At 42.6% G+C, this 18,005-nt stretch overlaps 1 protein-coding gene across 1 annotated transcript in view; it reads right to left on the reverse strand.

Annotated features, from left to right (window-relative positions):
• Window positions 1–17,558, reverse strand: part of VGLL4 (vestigial like family member 4) — a 105,704-nt gene extending 88,146 nt beyond the window's left edge. Inside the window, exon 1 of the mRNA XM_074152483.1 lies at window positions 17,497–17,558. Coding sequence (XP_074008584.1) covers window positions 17,497–17,558 — 62 coding nt within the window. The remainder of the gene's footprint in view (window positions 1–17,496) is intronic.
• Between the last annotated feature and the right edge of the window lie 447 nt (window positions 17,559–18,005).

Below are 18,005 nucleotides of genomic sequence, written 5' to 3' on the forward strand. Positions count from 1 at the left end.
AGAGCAGGTTGCTCAAACTTCTTCAAGGGCTTCTTTGAAGGGACGCTGTTAATACAGAGATCTGCAAATTCCAGAGGGCAATACCATATACACTGCAATTTTTTAAATGTGTAGTAAACATTTACAGTTATGAAAATGATCTTCAAGGAGCTATAAACTTCCAGATTATTTTTCAAACAATACGAAATGTCCCTCTGTCCCTAAATTATACTAACAAGTTGGGGTAACAGTTTAGGAAAGAAATAAAGGCTGCCTACGAGAGTGAGAGGGGAGGAATATTCTCTTAGTTCAAAGCTTAAAAGCCTAATTCCACCCGGGCAAGGACAGCAACTGCTACCGCCTTCAGAGAACAGCCAGGTCAGCCTCAGAAGAGTCTTGCTCCAGAAATGAAAGAAGAGTTCAGTTTCCAGGGTTCTGACAAAAGGCCAGTTAAAAAGCAGACTTCTGACAAAAGCCAGCTAATTCTACGTGTGCGACAGAGACCCCTGTCTCTGCAGCAGAAACCAGCTTCAAAGTTGAGTTTTTCTAAGTATTCCTGTCAAAAAGCAACTCTCTGGCAGCCTTCGTGCAAGTGTTGCTCTACACCCACATCTTGTAAGGGACAACAAGTGACTAGCGAAACACAAGGCCACAAACTGAACTTCTCTGGATAAATCTGATTCAAACACTACGGAAACAGTTTCAAAAGCATCTTACTCGTTACAAAATCTTAACTGTTACAGAAACACATGCCAAAAGCACTTTTACAAGAGTTCAAGATATTTTTATCTACTGTAATTTCTAACATTAGTTTAATATCTGAGTCCTTTTATTTATCAGCTACTGCTTCCACTCAACATTACCTGTCTGTCATCTCACCTACAGAGCAGTAAAGAAAACATTCTAAAAGACAGTAAAGGCAGAATGTAAAATCATAGAGTAAGTTACTAAACGCTGACCCACTAATAAATTTTTCATTCAACGCTTGAAGAACACAACGGCCATTAGTGCAACGAAACAGGATGTTATCTTCCCTCTCCTTGCCAAGCTTTTCCCAGCTCCACGCACATACGGAGTGCTCTCAGCTTTGCACGTACCTGTCAACATCTTTTTGAAGACTATAGAGAAATTAAAGCTTTTGAAAGTTAACAGTTCGGTGATTTCATGGATTTACATAGCACCTTCCAAGCATCCAGGAAAGCACATTGGGAAAATCCCTAAAGTCGCTTGCTGGGAACGTAAGCAAACAGGCGGTCGAGAAACCAGCACGGAGAGTAACTGCAGGCTGAACAATGGGACGTTTATTAACAGGAAAGTTACTATTCACAGTGGGGTATGTCAGGAAAGATCTGAAATAAAGAGAAGAACTTTATATTTGATTAAGAAAAAGGGGGGAATAGCGGAGGGACAGAAAGGAAAGAGAAACATGCAAGATTATGTTTGTGGCAGTAATCTCCATTAAGGAGATACGATGGCTTTTGTCCTGAATGGATCTTAACTGGTAACCGAAGTAACAAGTCGGATGAGGGAAACAAGGAAAAAGTTGGGAAGAGCAAAAAGCCTATACAAAAGACATGCTGTGCAAATAAGAAAAATCAGAAGGATTTAGACATAGTTTGGACATGAAGATCTAAAGAGAGGTCACAGTCATAAGGAAACTTGGATTAAGGTCTGATTGACAGAATAACAGTGAGGCCAACAGACATTGCAAACACCTTAATAAGAACCATCTGAACGCAGACACTAGTAAGAGGTCTCTCTTAAACTTGTTGAGTGTGAACTAGAGATAGACATCTACATGATGCCAAGGAGAGAGAAAGACTGAAGTTTTCAGTGATGCAGAGAACTCTGGTTCTTGAATTAATATATTTGGTGAAATTACAGAGATAAGGTAGGAGGGAGAAGAAGCGGATGAATAAACAAGGCCCATCAAGCAGTGAAAAAGTGAGACAAGAATGAGACCCTCAAGAAACAAGAGCGAGGACTGAAGTAAAGTAAGTGTAAAGACAAGGAAAAACAAGATTAACTGAAGAGGATGGCCAAATAGGTCAAAAGCAGCTGACATCTTGGAAGATAAAGGCACAGTACTTCCCAGTCAAATCCATAACCAGAAGTACCTCGAGAAAGAGACTCCGGGTGATTTCAAGGGAAGAAAGCTAAACTGAAGAGGAAATCCAGACAGGACTTATCAGCACGATCAATACATCTACAGGGGAAAGGAAGATAAGGCAACCGTTTGATGCAAACCAGGTCAACATCTTTAATTTTTTTAAGACAGGAGAGAGCAAAGCATATTTGTACTGTGAATGAGAATAACGATAAGCACATGGAATTTATTCAGTGTGTCCTCAATAGCCAAAATACGTTTAAATTCCTGCAGCTGCACCCAGATCAGAGCTTCTGCTTGTGGATATGTAAATCCTGTGTTGAGATACCCGTGTGAAACGTTAACTGTAAGCGCTTGGTTTAGGTTGTGATTACCAGGGAGCGGTGACCAACCTTCTGCATGTACAACTCCCAGTCTCCAGAGTGAGTTCAGGCGACTTGGCCAAAGGAAATCATTGAAATACCGCCTTTTTGTTTTAATGCATTTATTCAGTACTTTGTTTCTTTTTACCATGCTTGTTTTGCATGTGGAAAATGTGTTTGAACAGGCAAATCTTCAAACAGAAACGACAACTTAACTTATCGCACAGAAAGCTCAAAGCAAAGCTTCAGCGTTTTACCTTGTGCTTTTTGTTTTCTCGTTGCGTAAATCCTCCTTAACAAGGTACCATTCTAAGAAGAAAGCTGTTACCAATGGTATTTGAATTAAAAGCTAGCAAACATAAGAAACTCAAGGTGGAAAAGTCTAACGTGACTGTGTCTTGTACCCACAAGATCGCTCAGTGCATCCTGTATGTATGTTATACATTTTGCTGCAAACATTCCGTGAAACATCTAACCATAGTAAAAGAACCGAAACTACCATTTCTAATAGAAAACTTTCAAACGTATCTGAAAACAAAGTTAACCTTCTCGCTGTCTCCATATCGTACTAGTTATCAAAGCTACTTATATTTAAATGAGAACCTCTTGACGCTTTATAATGTGAATGCACTTCTTCAAGTTAGCACACCCCAAAGGTCTGCATTGATTCTTTTAATCCCATTTTTGCTATTAGCCGTATTTCATACCACCAGCCTGTTGGATCTGCCCCTTCCAGCAACACTTCTGGGTGCTCATCGTTTACAGAACCAGCCTAATTCCTACTCTAAGGTGGGTGTAAAAGCTGGGTGGTAGCATCCCTCTCACCGAGTCGCTACTGAGCGAAGATAAAGGCGGCGAGCAACTCCTGCAGCATCCTGTGCCACAGCACCCCGACCCCGTTCCCCACAGCGGGCGCTGGAGATGCTGGCGATGCGGCAGCAACTGCTTCAGCCCAGTCGTCTGCTTCCAGACACAATGCAAAGGTACAGCGTAGGCACAGCCAAACTCTACCAGGAGTCTAACGGACCAGATCTGTGTTTTAATTATGCCTGAAAGTAGTTCTTGTAACTGATCCCAAATACCGAGATTATAGCTGGTACACTGACAAAAAGAGAGATGTAGGGGATTTAAGCAGAACACACCCTACATTAGAAATATCCTCACAAGCAGACAGATGGGAAAATACAAATAAAAGCCAAGACATTTGGATAACAGCCTTAAAGAAAATTTTATGTATTTTTAAGGCAGGAGAGGCAGATTGCTGCCAGATTTTATACAGTTTTGGATCTAAGGGTTCATAATACCACTGCCTGCAAAGAGAATTTCACTCAGGTTTCACAACCTACAGTTTGTTCCTCTATGAGGAATGTGCTTTAAACAGCTCCCTATTCTAAAGTTAGAGAAAATCTAATCAGAAAAATTACCCTACAGGAGAAATCCTGGAGCACTCCATCAGTTAGTCCTCTTTCGTTTAATTAAAAAACATCCATTATTTCTTGTTCCTGATAACCCTGATGCAACAACAGAGTAAAAGGGAAGCAAGCCAGCTTCATGGTTTCTCAAATGTCAGTGGAAACGGTTGTTAAAGTCCCATTCATGGCACTTTCAGGAAAGGGGTGCACTCGGTGTCACGTGCAGTCAGCTCGACTCAGAAAATTAATTACTTCTGATTACGTCTGGGAAACATAAAGCCAGTTTGACTGAAGAGACCGAAATTGCACTGCTAAAAATTAAATTAAAAGAAAATATCCCTACAAACGGACTGTACCAGAGGCAGAGTCAAAAGCATTAACAGCGCCCTTCAGACTCATTCGAGATGATTTCCACCAGGGGACTGATGGAATTCCAGGGGTTTTCTCTGCCAGAGAAATCCCCTCTCCGGAGGCCAAGGTGTGAATTTAAGATGGCAGTCAAAATACACCCACACCCACCCCAGCTCCCAGATAACTTCCCGGAGAGGAAACTTCCCTCCGGATATTTCCTAACCCCTTGGCTTTCCCACCTTTCACCGCAACCACTGCCGCCTCCCGGGCCCAGCCGGCGATGCCCTACGGCTTTCCCGGACACCCGTGGCTGTCCATTCCCAGGAAAACCACCCTGCCCGCGGCGGAATCAAGCCCTGCCGCCGCCGGGAGAGCGGGCCCGGCCACCGGCGGGACGGCGCGGTGTCCGCGCCGTCCCGCCGGTGGCCGGGCCCGCTCTCCCGGCGGCGGCAGCCCCGGTTCCTCCCCTCCCCAACAACCCCAGAGCTTCCCCCCCGGGAGAGGACAGCGAGGAGAGAGGGAGGCTCCACCACTCGCTCCTCCGTCCCGGCCAAACCCCCGTTGCCCCGTCCCGTCTTGTCAGCGCCCAGGAGAAGGAGGGACCTGTCCCTTTCCTCCCCGGCTACACTCACCAGCGTGCTCCCGGGGAGCAGGGGGCGGAGGAGGAGGCGGGGAGGGGGAAAGGAGAAGCGGAGGGCTGCTTGTTTACCGCCGGGCCGGGGCCGGGAGCGGAGCGGAGGAGGCGCGGCGAGCCCCGGCGCCGCTGGCCCCGGCGCCGTTCTGCTGCCACGGGCCCGGGGAAGGAATCCCAGGAATGATGGAATTCTCCTCCTAGCAGGTGGGGAGAGCGAGGCGGCCCCATTGGCTGGGCCGCGTTATGAGGTCAGCATAATTAGGGTAATGAGGCGCTGACATCATATCCTCGCAGGTAGGGGAGAGCGCGGCGCGGGCGGCGGGGAGGAAGTGGGAGAGGCGCCGCGCCGGGACACGCCCCCCGGCCAGGCCACGCCCTCCCCCGGCCAAGCCACGCCCTCCCCCCGGGGCCGCTGGAAGGGGAAGGGCCGGAGCGGAGCCGGGGCGGCCCCGGGGAGAGGCTGCTCTTCCCCCGCACCCCCCGCTTCCCGGATCCCGGAGAAAGCGGCAGGAAAAGCTAACCCGAGAAGCCGCCCCCGGGACCGGGAGAGGAAGGCAGGTAGCCAGGACGAAGGCTGGTCTTCCCCGGCCCTTAACCGTGCTGTAAAAGTGCTTTTCTAAAAGCAACGGGAAAGTATAAAGTTTCTCTGGGGAACAAAGCGGAGCAGTTTTTTTAAAAGCAGAAATACACCATGTTTAAGTTTTAAAACGCATCACAACACGCTCGCATCCAGCATCTGCGAAACAGAAGTATCTGTGGCTTAACAGCCACAATTAATAGCCACACACAATTAGAACATGCAAAAACGACAAAAAGCAAGCTTTTCCGATTCCCGGGTAGCGCACTATGGACACGCTGGAGGATGGGGGAGATCACAGCCACAGATTCCGTACAATTTGAAGATACTGGGTCTGAGCAGATCTGGCATTTTCTTTTATTTCCCGTTTACAGCTCGTACTCCTGAAGCGTATTTTTCACAGAATCCCTCCTCGCAGCCGCCGTGACTCAGCCCAGGGAACGGCCAACAGTCAGACGCGTGTGAAACTACAGCCCAGCCATCACCCTGCTCAACAAAAGAGCTCTCCTACGCTCCCCTTCCCAGAGCACGAGCTCCCACCTGCCCTCACAAACAGCCTAAAACAGCCAGAACGATCCCGTCCCCCAAAGCCGGATTACTGTGAAAAGCCAGGGACATGAGGGCTCCGGGGATCCCGGCGCCTCCCTGCACCAGCACATCCTCCCTCACCCCCACCGACACTCCGAGCTTGACATTTTCAGGACTAAGCAATTTAGGAGCACGTCTCCCTGAATTACTTTGCCCCTTTTGAGTGATTTCATCAAATTCTTTGCTGTGAGGGTGGTGAGACCCTGGCCCAGGTTGCCCAGAGAAGCTGTGGCTGCCCCATCCCTGGAGGGGTTCAAGGCCAGGTTGGAGTGGACTTGGAGCAACCTGGTGTGGTGGGAGGTGTCCCTGCCCACAGCAAGGGGTTGGAACTCGATGATCTTTAAGGTCCCTCCCAGCTCTAACCATTCTATGATTCTATGAAATTAAGCTATCACAGGCCACGCTCGTACACATGAAACCACCGCTTCCCGGAAGCCGAGCCAGGGCTTTACCAACCTCCCCTGAAGAACCTGGCAATGCTGTTTTATGCCACAGGCAATTTATCTTGCATAAATTAATTGTAATTAATTAGCAGGAGGACATGGAAAAGCACTGGACTCCTGCTCTGGTGCCCACACTGAACATGAGTCACCTTCTGGGGAATCAGGTCCCATAATGCTACATTTTACCTTTACAAAGGCCACAAGGAACTGAGGTCACTTCAGGCCGCTCTCCGAATCCATTCCAAAGGGAAAGAAAGGGACAACAAATCAACCTCAGCCCCCCCCAGTAAAGCCCTAGGGCTGCAGATTTGTGGTGGGACCTGCGAAGAGCACAGGGCCACAGAAATACAAAGCCTCTCGGTACAATTCTGCTCATGGTATTTGGTATTTTCCTATCAATGTGGCAGACATATGCTAATAAAATAAAAGGCTAAGTATGTAAATGGCAGCACAACTGTGTTTTCTCAAAAAAAAAAAAAAAAAAGTACCAAGACACAGCAAGGTTTATTTTAAATCCCCAAAACGAGGAAGATTTCTGTATGAAACAGGGGAGGGAGCAGCTGGAGCAGCCCAGCCAAGCGGCGTGGGAGGCTGCGCCGAAGGGAAGGGCTGGGGACACATCCACACACCCTGCACTGGGATTCCTTCAAAGGTTCAGGCCCAGGAAGGGTCTGTGCTGTCCAGATCCAATTTAAAAAAAAAAAAAAGACATCTATCCAAACCACTCAGGAATAACCAATATTGGAAGTTTTTTCATATCCTTGCGAGGACAGGTCATGGGATCTCAGGGCCATCAAAAGCTAGCCAAAAATGCATTCCAAACACTAAATGAAATCCAGATTTAGACTCAACACACTGGTATATCTAATAGATTTCAGTTGCTAAAAAACCGAGAGGCATATAGTCTAATAACAACCATAAACCATAAACTAGGGGGGACCTTACTGCTCTCTACAGCTCCCTGAAGGGAGGTTGTAGGGAGGGGGGGATCGGTCTCTTCTCCCAAGTCACAGGCGACAGGACTAGAGGAAACGGCCTCAAGTTGCACCAGGGGAGGTTCAGGTTGGATATTAGGAAGATTTTTTACTCTGAAAGGGTTATCAAGCTTTGGAATGGGCTGCCCAGGGAAGGGGTTGAGGCACCATCCCTGGAGGCGTTCAAAAGACAGGTTGACACAGCGCTTAAAGACACGGTCTAGTGATGGTTTTTTGTCAGTTAGGTTGATGGTTGGACTAGATGATCTTGAAGGTCCCTTCCAACCTAGATGATTCTATGATTCTACAATAAACACTGTTTTATACGTTTCTTAAACTCTTCATCTATGACATTTATAACAATGTATGGTATTATTTATATATTTTTTAAAGTTGATATTGTAATAATAGACTACTGGAAAATATTTTCGTTAGCAGCAAGCAGAACAGGAGTTTGATGATCTAATATTTGGAAAAACAGTAGTCAAAATAGTAATGTAAAAATTATTTGAGAAGAAAAAAAATACGGGGCAAGAAAACTACTACAGAATATGGAAAACAAAACCACAGGCACTGAGAAAGAGAGATCTGAAACAGACATTGGTAGGTATCATGAGAATGAATTGCTGCAAACTAATTACAAACCTTTTAAATATGTATCTTCAAGAAAAAAGCATGCCACTCCTGTTTGTAACTGCTGGAGGGGAAGAGGTAGGAAGGGTTCTTTGTTTAAAGAGACAGAGCTCCTGGGACAAGGAGGAGCTAGAAAAAGGAGCGGTCAAAACACCTTTTGATCCTTTGGATACACTAGTACAGCCCCCAGCAAATGTTTTAGAACAGGATATTTATTAAACATCTCAAGAGACTGAGAGAACATCAGCATTCTGGGAAGGATGACCCTGTGCATTCATGTACAAACATCGCTAGTACAGAGAGACTCTCCCCACTGAAGTTAGGTGTCAATGTTTGTTACAACAACAACAACAAATAAAGCACAAATTGTTAGACATTTGGAATCTTCAAACCCAAATGAGAGCAGCTAACGCACCATAAAAGAGCCTTGTTGAAGCTGCTGAACTCAACACATGGTAATATACATAGCCAAGCTGTTCAAAAGGCAAATTCACAAATTAGCGAAGCAAACCCAGTCTTATTTGATGAACCATATTTTTGGGTTGCTTGGGTGTTAAAATTTAGTTTTCCCTTTGCATGTACTTTATAACCGAACTATATCCAAGGCTCTGTGCTGACTCAGATACCAGCAAAAAGAGACTTTGCTGAAACACAAGAACCGGCCAAGAGAGCTGAGGGTTCGTACCTGAACTAAATCAAAAGTAGGGTTTCGGCCCAAACTCAGGCACCCAGGTAGAGCACACCTAAGGTATGATTCCAATCCTGGGGCAGACTCCAGCTGCCACCCCTGTTCCATACGGATATTAATGGCTGAAAAATTAGCGACATTCTCCACACAGTCTAGCGAATGCAACAGAAGATTTAACTACTGTATGAGGGAGCCAGGATTGGGAACAACCTTTTCTGCTTGGAAGGACGCTTGTCGAACAAAGATTTGCTCCCCTGAATGTGTGTGACAGCCTCCATCCATCCATCCATCCATCCATCCATCCATCCATCCATCCATCCATCCCCTGGGCCCTCTGAACACGCTGCAGAACAACGTGTTCGTGCAGCTTCACAGAAAGACACCAAGATGTCATGAGCAACAAAAGCTGCTAGGTCATTTCTGGGCACAGTTTGAGAAGTTTCTTTGAACGGTTAGCACCGTTTCACAACTTGCTTTAAGATTTATTTATTTATTATGTTTAAATATAGAGGAGGGAAAGGATCTGAAAGCAGAAGGGGGGGAAAAAGAAGGTATTATATGAAGTGCAGTTGCAGTCTATAGGGAGATCTGATGGCCTAGTTCTACAGACCCTACTCAATCATTAATCTTGTAATTATTATTGAAATAAAGCCTGACATCTGTTCCATGCCCAACTAAGAAAATAAAACATTTCCACTATAATAACAGTTGGTTAAAAACGCCATGGGCAAGCATCTCCCTGCATGTGGGCCACAGCAGTTCTATGCCTCACTATTGAGAAAAACTTCAGGGTTAACTAGAGGTGGATGCTCGGTGTGGAAAGGGACTCAAACCTGTTTTGTTAAATGATTTTCAAATGATTTCAGCTTGCAAGACTAGCAGCAGGGGGCACATGTTGTGTGTGCCTCAATCAACAATACAAGTGTAAAGCTACAAAGAGGAGGGTTCTTTATTCTTTAGGTGCCCATCTAAGGGGGTGATTTGCCAGCTGGCATTTACTTAGTGGAAAAGCGGAATTTATCCCAGTTCTTCCAATTTCTTACTTCAATCTCACGTTTGTTTTTCAAATAGCAACAATACAGATACTTCTGTCACAAGAGAAACGCATCAAGTTGCCTTAAGTCTGAAGAGAAGCCCAAGATATACCTAACTCTGTACAAAGATCATTAAGTTTGTGCCAAAAGCAAACACTTTTTTCCAAAACTATCACAAAGCACCACTATATGTCACAGGCTTAATAAGGCAACTCATTCCTTCACAATATCTGTCAGTACAATTACAATACACACCATCTATCCACATCTTCTTTTAATAAAATAGGCTAATTTTACACCAAATAAGAGCGGCTTTTAAAATCATATCTCAAAATACATTTTATCAAAAGCAAATTACATAGCCTCCCAAGCAAATATCTTTTCTTCAATGTTAACACTGCTGAACTCTGAATACAAAACTTTTCTCTACAAAAGTTTAGATTCATTTGCACTGCACCTCAAACCTGTCTTATATAAAAACCCAAATTAAAAATACCATAGCACGTAAGATTTAAAAAGACACTTTAAATTTTTTTGAAGATAGTTTATTATTTCATTAGACCATAATGTGTTAAATTGCAGTAATTCCAGACAGACAAGTTGATCCAAACTGTAAGTCAATGGAGATGGTTATTTATTACCTGCTTCAAGACAAAGCTTGCCCTCTTCGTAATTGTCTGCCCCATCATCCAAAGGAAGATTAAAAGAGACAGTATAATTTCAGTTGGAGCAGGGTCATAACAGCAGCATAATCTTCAAGCAAACAATGAGATACTTTCAGAGTCAAACAGAAATATGAACACCACACAGAACATTTAACCACAGGTACTTTTTGCGTGCTTTGTTCTAGAGAAGAGGAAGATTCCACCCTATGGAGGTTCCCATAAGATGAAGACAGACAAGATAGCCGAGCAAAAAGAAAAAAAAAAAAAAAAAAAAGGAGTGTCAGTTTAACAAATTAAAAGCACCCTTTGGCCATAACCCACTGGTTTTAATTTGTTTAAGTTTTGTTAAACACTGATAAAATGACCACAACTGGTTCACAGCAAAACTCTGAATGGCAAACTCAGTGTAAAAGGAAGGTCAGTATAATCAGTGATACACAGATGTAGGTAAATATTCAGAGTAACCTATTTATTATACTTTTTTTTTTCTGACTCTGCCCCTCTTCTTGTACAGTAAAAACAATCATATAATAGATTTAACTCCCTATTAGATTTGTATCCTGACTTCCACACAGGAGAAGAGAAACTCTAGTGCAACCGATATCATTAAAATCATGAACAGGTTGCAGTTCGTGATTAGATGTGAAATTATTATAAACGTTTATGTACTAACTCATTGTAAACTACATAATTTACATACATTTCAAGGCTGTAAGAGCAGGTTATTTAGTCACCAGAATTTCTTCTGAAGCAAAGACACCAGCAGTAGGTCACTGGACAAAAGTAACATGCCTACCCAAAGGAACTGGACACCCAAAGACTGCCTAAACCTCTTTGGACCTTAAATTCTTACTGACTGGCAAGTTCTAGACTAAGGTCAGTTCTCTCACCAGGTTTCCAGATGTGCTCCTATCACTCTGATTTCAGCCCAGCCCAGCCTTGCTGCCTGCAGTCCCTGAGTTTATTGGGGACAGGGCTGGAAGGCACCACTGGGGCAGCTGTGCTCATACAGTTGGAGCATCAGACTGCAATCTGATGGGTTTAGTCGTGAGCTTGGAAGGGTAGAAGGGTTTGGTGTTCCGGGGTGGGGTTTTTTGTGTTGTTTTTAATACAAGTAGCACACTCATTTTCATTTTTATATCAGAAAGAGAATCCTGCTGAAATTAGTCACAAATAAACTAGGCAAGGAACAGAGGAGACGCATTCTTTAAACCACAGAAAGTAAAGTGGAAGAAAACGGATGCTTTGCTTAAAAAGCACCCATGCAAGTACAACCTTCAAATATAATCCACTTAAAAATGTATAAGATTTTAAAGCACAGTGATGTAGTTTCATCATCTACTGCTCTCCGTACAAACTCACTTTCAAACTGTCAAATTGCTACTGACTCAGTCTTCTACTTGGCAAGTTTCTACACCAAGGATGCAGGGTCGGCGTTAGCCATGAGTGTGCAGAATGTGCACAGCCTCATCATCTAGGATGTACACCCCAATACCAGACATGGGAGGCAACAAAGACATAAAAAGTAATAATAAAGAGATTGTGAAAATAATTTGGATTTAAAAAGCCTTGCTCCAGACTGTCACGTGAAGCACTGCGACAACATCACAAGACAGACAGTGGTCAGCTGCTTTATATCAGCTCTTCCCTCTCTCCTGCACCACCTCTTGAAGCCTTCCAAGAAGCTACTGACTTTTTGGCTCTCGCTCCTATCGTCTACAGGGAGCAAGCCAGACATTTCATCACTGCGTAAGAGCAAGACAACTTGAGGATGGCAACATTAAAAGAAAAAAACCAAAACCACAAACAAAACCAAAACACCGAGTGCCTCCTTCTCATGCTTTACTACTAATTTTAAAAAAGGTTTGGAGAAACTTTCACAGGAGGCAGAGATTAAAAAAATAATCCACTGTGTGGGAACACAGCCTCTCAAATTTACCAAGTATACCATAGAGCTAGATAGATTCCATTTAAGAGAAGCAATAGAAATTAATTCAATAAAGCCAAAATGAGATATTTAACTGAACTATCTACTTAGCTTGTTTAATTGAGTAGGGGAGGCATCTTAAACATCAGGCTCAAGTCTTTCAAAGAAGGTCTCACAGTACAACAAAGGCAAGTGAAGGAACCAAGAGAGTGTGTTATGACTTTTTTTTTTTTTTAAAGACAGTCCCTTATGGTTGCAAACTCCTCAGAATCAAATTCTATTCAAATTTCAAACCGGGAAGAACCCCCTATAGCTATTACGCTTGCATGAAATGTCTGTCAGATCAGAACATTGGTCTTTGCAGCTGCACGACTTTCATCTTTTCAGAAAAAAAAAAAAAGGGGCATAACTGTCAAAATAGCCATCCACCATTAACGAAAAGGTTTTGGCAGAATGCTGGATTCTTAAAACAAAAATGACATGTAAATTCTTAGACTTAAAGATGTAACTGAAATATCTGGAGTTTTTGTGAATATTTTCAGAATGTATAGTCTGGAGCTTCCTGTTCACGTACTAAAACTTAATCCATTTCTTAACATTTCTGACTTAACAAGTCTGAGTAAGAGGTTAAAACATGCAGGAGTAAAATGATTACAGCCTCTCCCTAAAGCAGTCATTAAGTTCAGGATCAGTTAGCAACTGCACTGTAGATTTTTATCTAGAAAAACAGGTAAATAAGGCCACTGCAAAATTTTACGAAACCACATTATCAAAAGTGACAGAGCAGCTGTTTACTCAAAAAATATACCAGAAAATAGCTATACAGAGGTAATGTCTCTTCTTCCTGCAGTAGATAACACAAAGAAAATTCCTTTTCTACACATTCAGAATATATGGCCAGCAAAAATGAATTTGAAAATGAAGAATGCTTTGTCCTCTGTGAACACCTTACCCATGAAAACCTATCAGACATACACTGACCTGACATTCTGACCTTCAAAACATATTTCAATTTCAATTCTATTTTTAAATTAATTGCTGGGAAAAGGCATGAGTCACAGCCCTGCTTGGATCCCCCTCTACTGGACACTCACCAAGTGCTATGTTTATTCTAAAGTTTCCCAAGTCGGAACAGGCTCTAGCATTACCTCCTCAATCAATTTAAAGAACATGGACCTTACCCTTCGGTTCCCTGAGCCACCCAGGAATACTGGCCTCCATACCCTTCTTTACCTTCCCAGTTTGGCAGAGAAGTTTGTTGCAAACATCAGGAAGCTACGGGATACTATGAAGTCCAGCTCTAAGAGAAAGTAATCAGGCTTGTTCAGCTGCATGCTACCTACAGGCACCTTGTTTATGGTAAGGTCACAGCTGTTACTCACCATCTGTTAGTCAAATATCCTGGCATTGGAGGACAACCAAATCTAAAGAGAAACCCCACTGAAGCACAGGTGAGAAATAAAGTCTCTGCAGTGGAACCAACATCAGGTGTATTCAATCTAGCCTGTATTTGAAGGGTCACATAGCCAGCCACCTGGAGGAACTCACTACCCAAATACCTGGAAAAAAGGAAAACGAGCAAGTGATAAAGAACACGTCTTAGAGATGCTGCTGGAGAAAGCCAGCACCCTGTGTGGTACAGTTCTGTGCACGCCCCAGATCTTAAGCTTAGAAACAGCCAGACATCATACTGCCAGCCAAACAGGCTGCTCACAACAGTAGGCAAGTTAATAAAGGGACACGATACTGAGATTAAAGACTGTAAAGAGAAGTGGAAACCAGAATCTATGGTTATTTATCCAGTCAAATTTTGATTTCCCATTCATCCTGTGTCATCTAGTCTATTCCCTCTGAAGCATGAGACAGAATTACACACTTCGCTGGCACCGTCGGTCTCTGAGCCAGTGAGGCCCATGCTGCTGACTCACCTACGGAAATCCTTAGTAATTTGATGGGGTCCAGGCTCTTCATTACAAAAAAGCCCTTTAAGACATCAAGAAATAAATCATCTGCTCGGTTGCCTTTAATGAAAGCACTGTTACACAGGAAAAAAGGGGATGGAGCATGAAACAATTTCCATGGCAGAACGGCCAAACCAGAAAAGAGGGATGTCTGAAGAACAGAACGAAAGTCTTGACAATTAAGTCGAGAAGAGAAACAATAAAACGGTAAAATAGTATGGAAATGGAGCAGGAAGGTATAAACAGGAAAGTTACAAATGGAATGAAAAGCTAAAGTGACGTATTTTTCATGAAAGAACAGACACACCTCATTACGACAAAGAGTTAGTAACTTGTTCCCATGTACCAACTTCCCGTGCAACAATCACCAGTTATTTTAGTGGATTACAGCTGTACGACCAGAAGAAATCATTTCCACATACCGTTGAGGAACTTCAAAAGCAACTAACAAGTCTGAAATCAATCTCTCTTCTCTTAAAAGTTTTACATAGCACAACATTGTAACAACTGCATAAAGTATTTTATATTAACAATAGCGAGGAGTTCAGACTGTAGGCTGCTCCAGGCTATGATTCATTCATGGCGCTCGGCCAAAAAAATAAATACATTCAAGACCAATGGCCTCAAGGGGAAAGGTAGGCCACTTTTCAAAAAGCACAGAGATAAATGATTTACAGAATAGAATACAGTTTAAGATTTCAGCCTATATGGATGATGAGGAAGGGCTTTCTTACGTCGCGCAAAAAGATTTACTGCGCAGCCTTGAATACTGGCAAGGTATCAACAGATGGAGTGAACTAGGAACTATTAAACTGGGATTTGCAAAACTCTCTCCAAAGAGCAAGAAATGACCCATTATATTGCTATACACAAAGAAAGTTCATAAAGCCAAATCAAGATATGGAATGGGTATTTCAGCCACGTAAGGCAAACGGGGCCAGTTCAGATTACAGGCAAACTCTGCAGCAAAGTAACACCTGTAAAGGGAAAGACTGATCCACTGGCAGCGTGACAAACAGTTTAAAGGTTGGGAGGGTTTGACGCCATACAGCATCTGCTGCACATAAAAATGTTTAATTAGCTGCTAAACAGCGAGCACTACATTCCTATTTTTTTTTCCTACAAGTACATTATTTCTTGAATAAATGCCCTTGCTCAGCTAGCAAGGTTCAGAGCGAAGATAGCTGTTCCACTACGGGAGCCGAGGCCGACTCATTCCCACACATCAGAATGACTTGTAATTGAATTCTAATGTTTGGAACCACCATCTCAGTAGCAAGCACCTTCTGAAGCACCAAAACCACTTTTAAATGTCTTACTTTGAATATTCAGAACATTATCTTTAATTGTATTGCTAATGGCTTTTAAAAGAAGGCTGCTCTTTTAAATGCTTCCCTAGAGTTACAACTGCATTTCATCATTTAAAAAATTCTAGATTTAACTGCTGCTCATCCCCAAACTTAGCAGTAGCGAGGAACTGCAGACAGGGAGAAACACCGAGCCTCTTAGGATGTACATATCCTCATAGGATATTCTATCTACAGTTCTGGTACACACACATCTCCAAGGGACCCTCTCTCAATGAAAGGGAAAACAACCACAACCTCAAGCTAACAAATAAAAACCACTAAAGGGAACGAGCTTTTAGAATCCAGCCTTCGCTTACGCTGCCGCCAGATCCCAGGAGGGGCTTGGCTGTGTCCAACTGTACTGAGACATCACATAGATTGGTTTTTTTTGGGGTTTTTTTTTTTTACAGCTGCAGATTGAAGCCCAAGCTATATGTTGCCATTAGTCTCAAAAAGGAATCACATACCTATTCAACAACAGTAGTAATGTTTGCATTTTAAGTCAAGCATGTGATTAAATGCTCTGCTAGTAAGAATTCTCAACCAGATGTTGGGCAACCCTATGACACACGAGCTCTCTCAACCAGTGCTTGAAGCAGTTATAATTTATGAGGCAGTGTTTTCACATCCTGTGGTGCTGTTATTTAACCAGGTTTAAAAAGCCCCATCCTCACCTTTTGGTGTAAAGAAAAGAAAAAAAAAAAAAAAGAAGTACGGGTTGGTCAGAATGGTTTTGTTCAATGATGTTACTTCCCAGTACAGCTCGCAATGTAAAACTTCACTTAATTGCACTACTACAGGAGGAAGGAATGAGCTCTTTAAAAGGTTAGTGTCTAGTTTTGCCACTGTCTACTCTTTTTTTTAATAATTTGGCTGTATTGCTTATTCTGTGGATAAGTTTTTTTGCTCTGTGCACCACAGATGTCCCTTTTCTTTTTTGCCCCCTTTCAGCTTGTGCATTTCCATACAGCACCTGGGAAAACCTGCATCCTTGAGGGAATTGTGGGAATTACAAAAATGCAATGGTTACATTTTCATTCACAGACATAAAAAGGAGGTAAATGAGGCAAAATTTGGAATAACGTTTTAGTTGTTAGCTTTAATTATCTGGTAATTATTCAGTACATGCAATAATCCAGTTTGCAGCAATTGCAAACTGGCATTTTTAAAAAACATGAACACAACTGCATTTTTCTGCTTACAGTATTCATTTTCCTAAAGTTGACTACAGGAACAGAATTCACACTCACACACACACACAGGAAAATTCAACTTCACTAAGAGTGATCTTGCTGAATTTGTGAAGGACAAAACCTCACCAGTAGTGAGCATCCTCTCCTTTAGACAGAGTTAAGACCCCCTTAGGCACTTTCCCACACAGCCTTAAAAGAAAATAAATGCAACTACAAAAGAAAGCCCAGAATATATAAAATTAAGTTACGTGAAAAATAAATCAATAAATAAAGGAATCATAGTGCTAACTATTCACGCAGAGGGTTATTTTTGAAATTGTTCTGTTTCCTACAAGTTGATTTGCTATCAGTTTCAGTTTTCAATTTTTTTCTGTATCCTAAGACTTTCACAGATGAGGACCTGCTTTTTTTGGCTTTTCTTTTCCCTTCCAAATAATACAGTAGACCCTACCAAAAATTTGGTAACAGCAAATTGCTGGTGTAAAAATCAATGTTTTGTCCATGCTCCTGCCCATATGCAGTTTCCCCTACAGCGTACTTCATTTGGGCCAAAAAAATAAAAGCTGTTACCTCATTAGATGACTAAACCAGGAGGTTCTGCCAGCACTGGCCTTCTTACCTGGTAACTATTTCACTCAAAAAGTCATGACTCCATCCTGAATCTTTTCTTGTGTTGTTCATTTGTCCAAAAGCCTTGTATCTGTCGGGGTCTGCTTCTACCACTGGGACCAGTATTCTCTGTTCTTAAGAATTTTCCACCGAGCATACCTAAGTAAGTCAACATCTGATTTCAGATTTCTTTTTACTACAGCTTATGCTGAAACGTTAAAAAAAAAAAAAAAAATCATACAGCTATTTCAAGTCTTCACTACATACGAAGTTAATTTTAAGGTGGATAGGTTATATTCGGTATAAAAGCCTTCGATTATCCAGAAAGAAACCTCTTCATGCAGATAAATAAGCCATCCAAAACCCAAGGTTAATTTAATTTAAGGAGTGGCTTAAATTCCCTAGCTCTGTTTCTTATAATACAAACTTTTCAGATCAGGGACTTTGACCTCTTACTAATAGGGGCACAGAATGCTAGTACTGTACATACAAACATTCTCTAGCTTAAGTTACTTCTTT

The sequence above is a fragment of the Numenius arquata genome, chromosome 8 (assembly GCF_964106895.1).
Source record: "Numenius arquata chromosome 8, bNumArq3.hap1.1, whole genome shotgun sequence".
NCBI lineage: Eukaryota > Metazoa > Chordata > Aves > Charadriiformes > Scolopacidae > Numenius > Numenius arquata.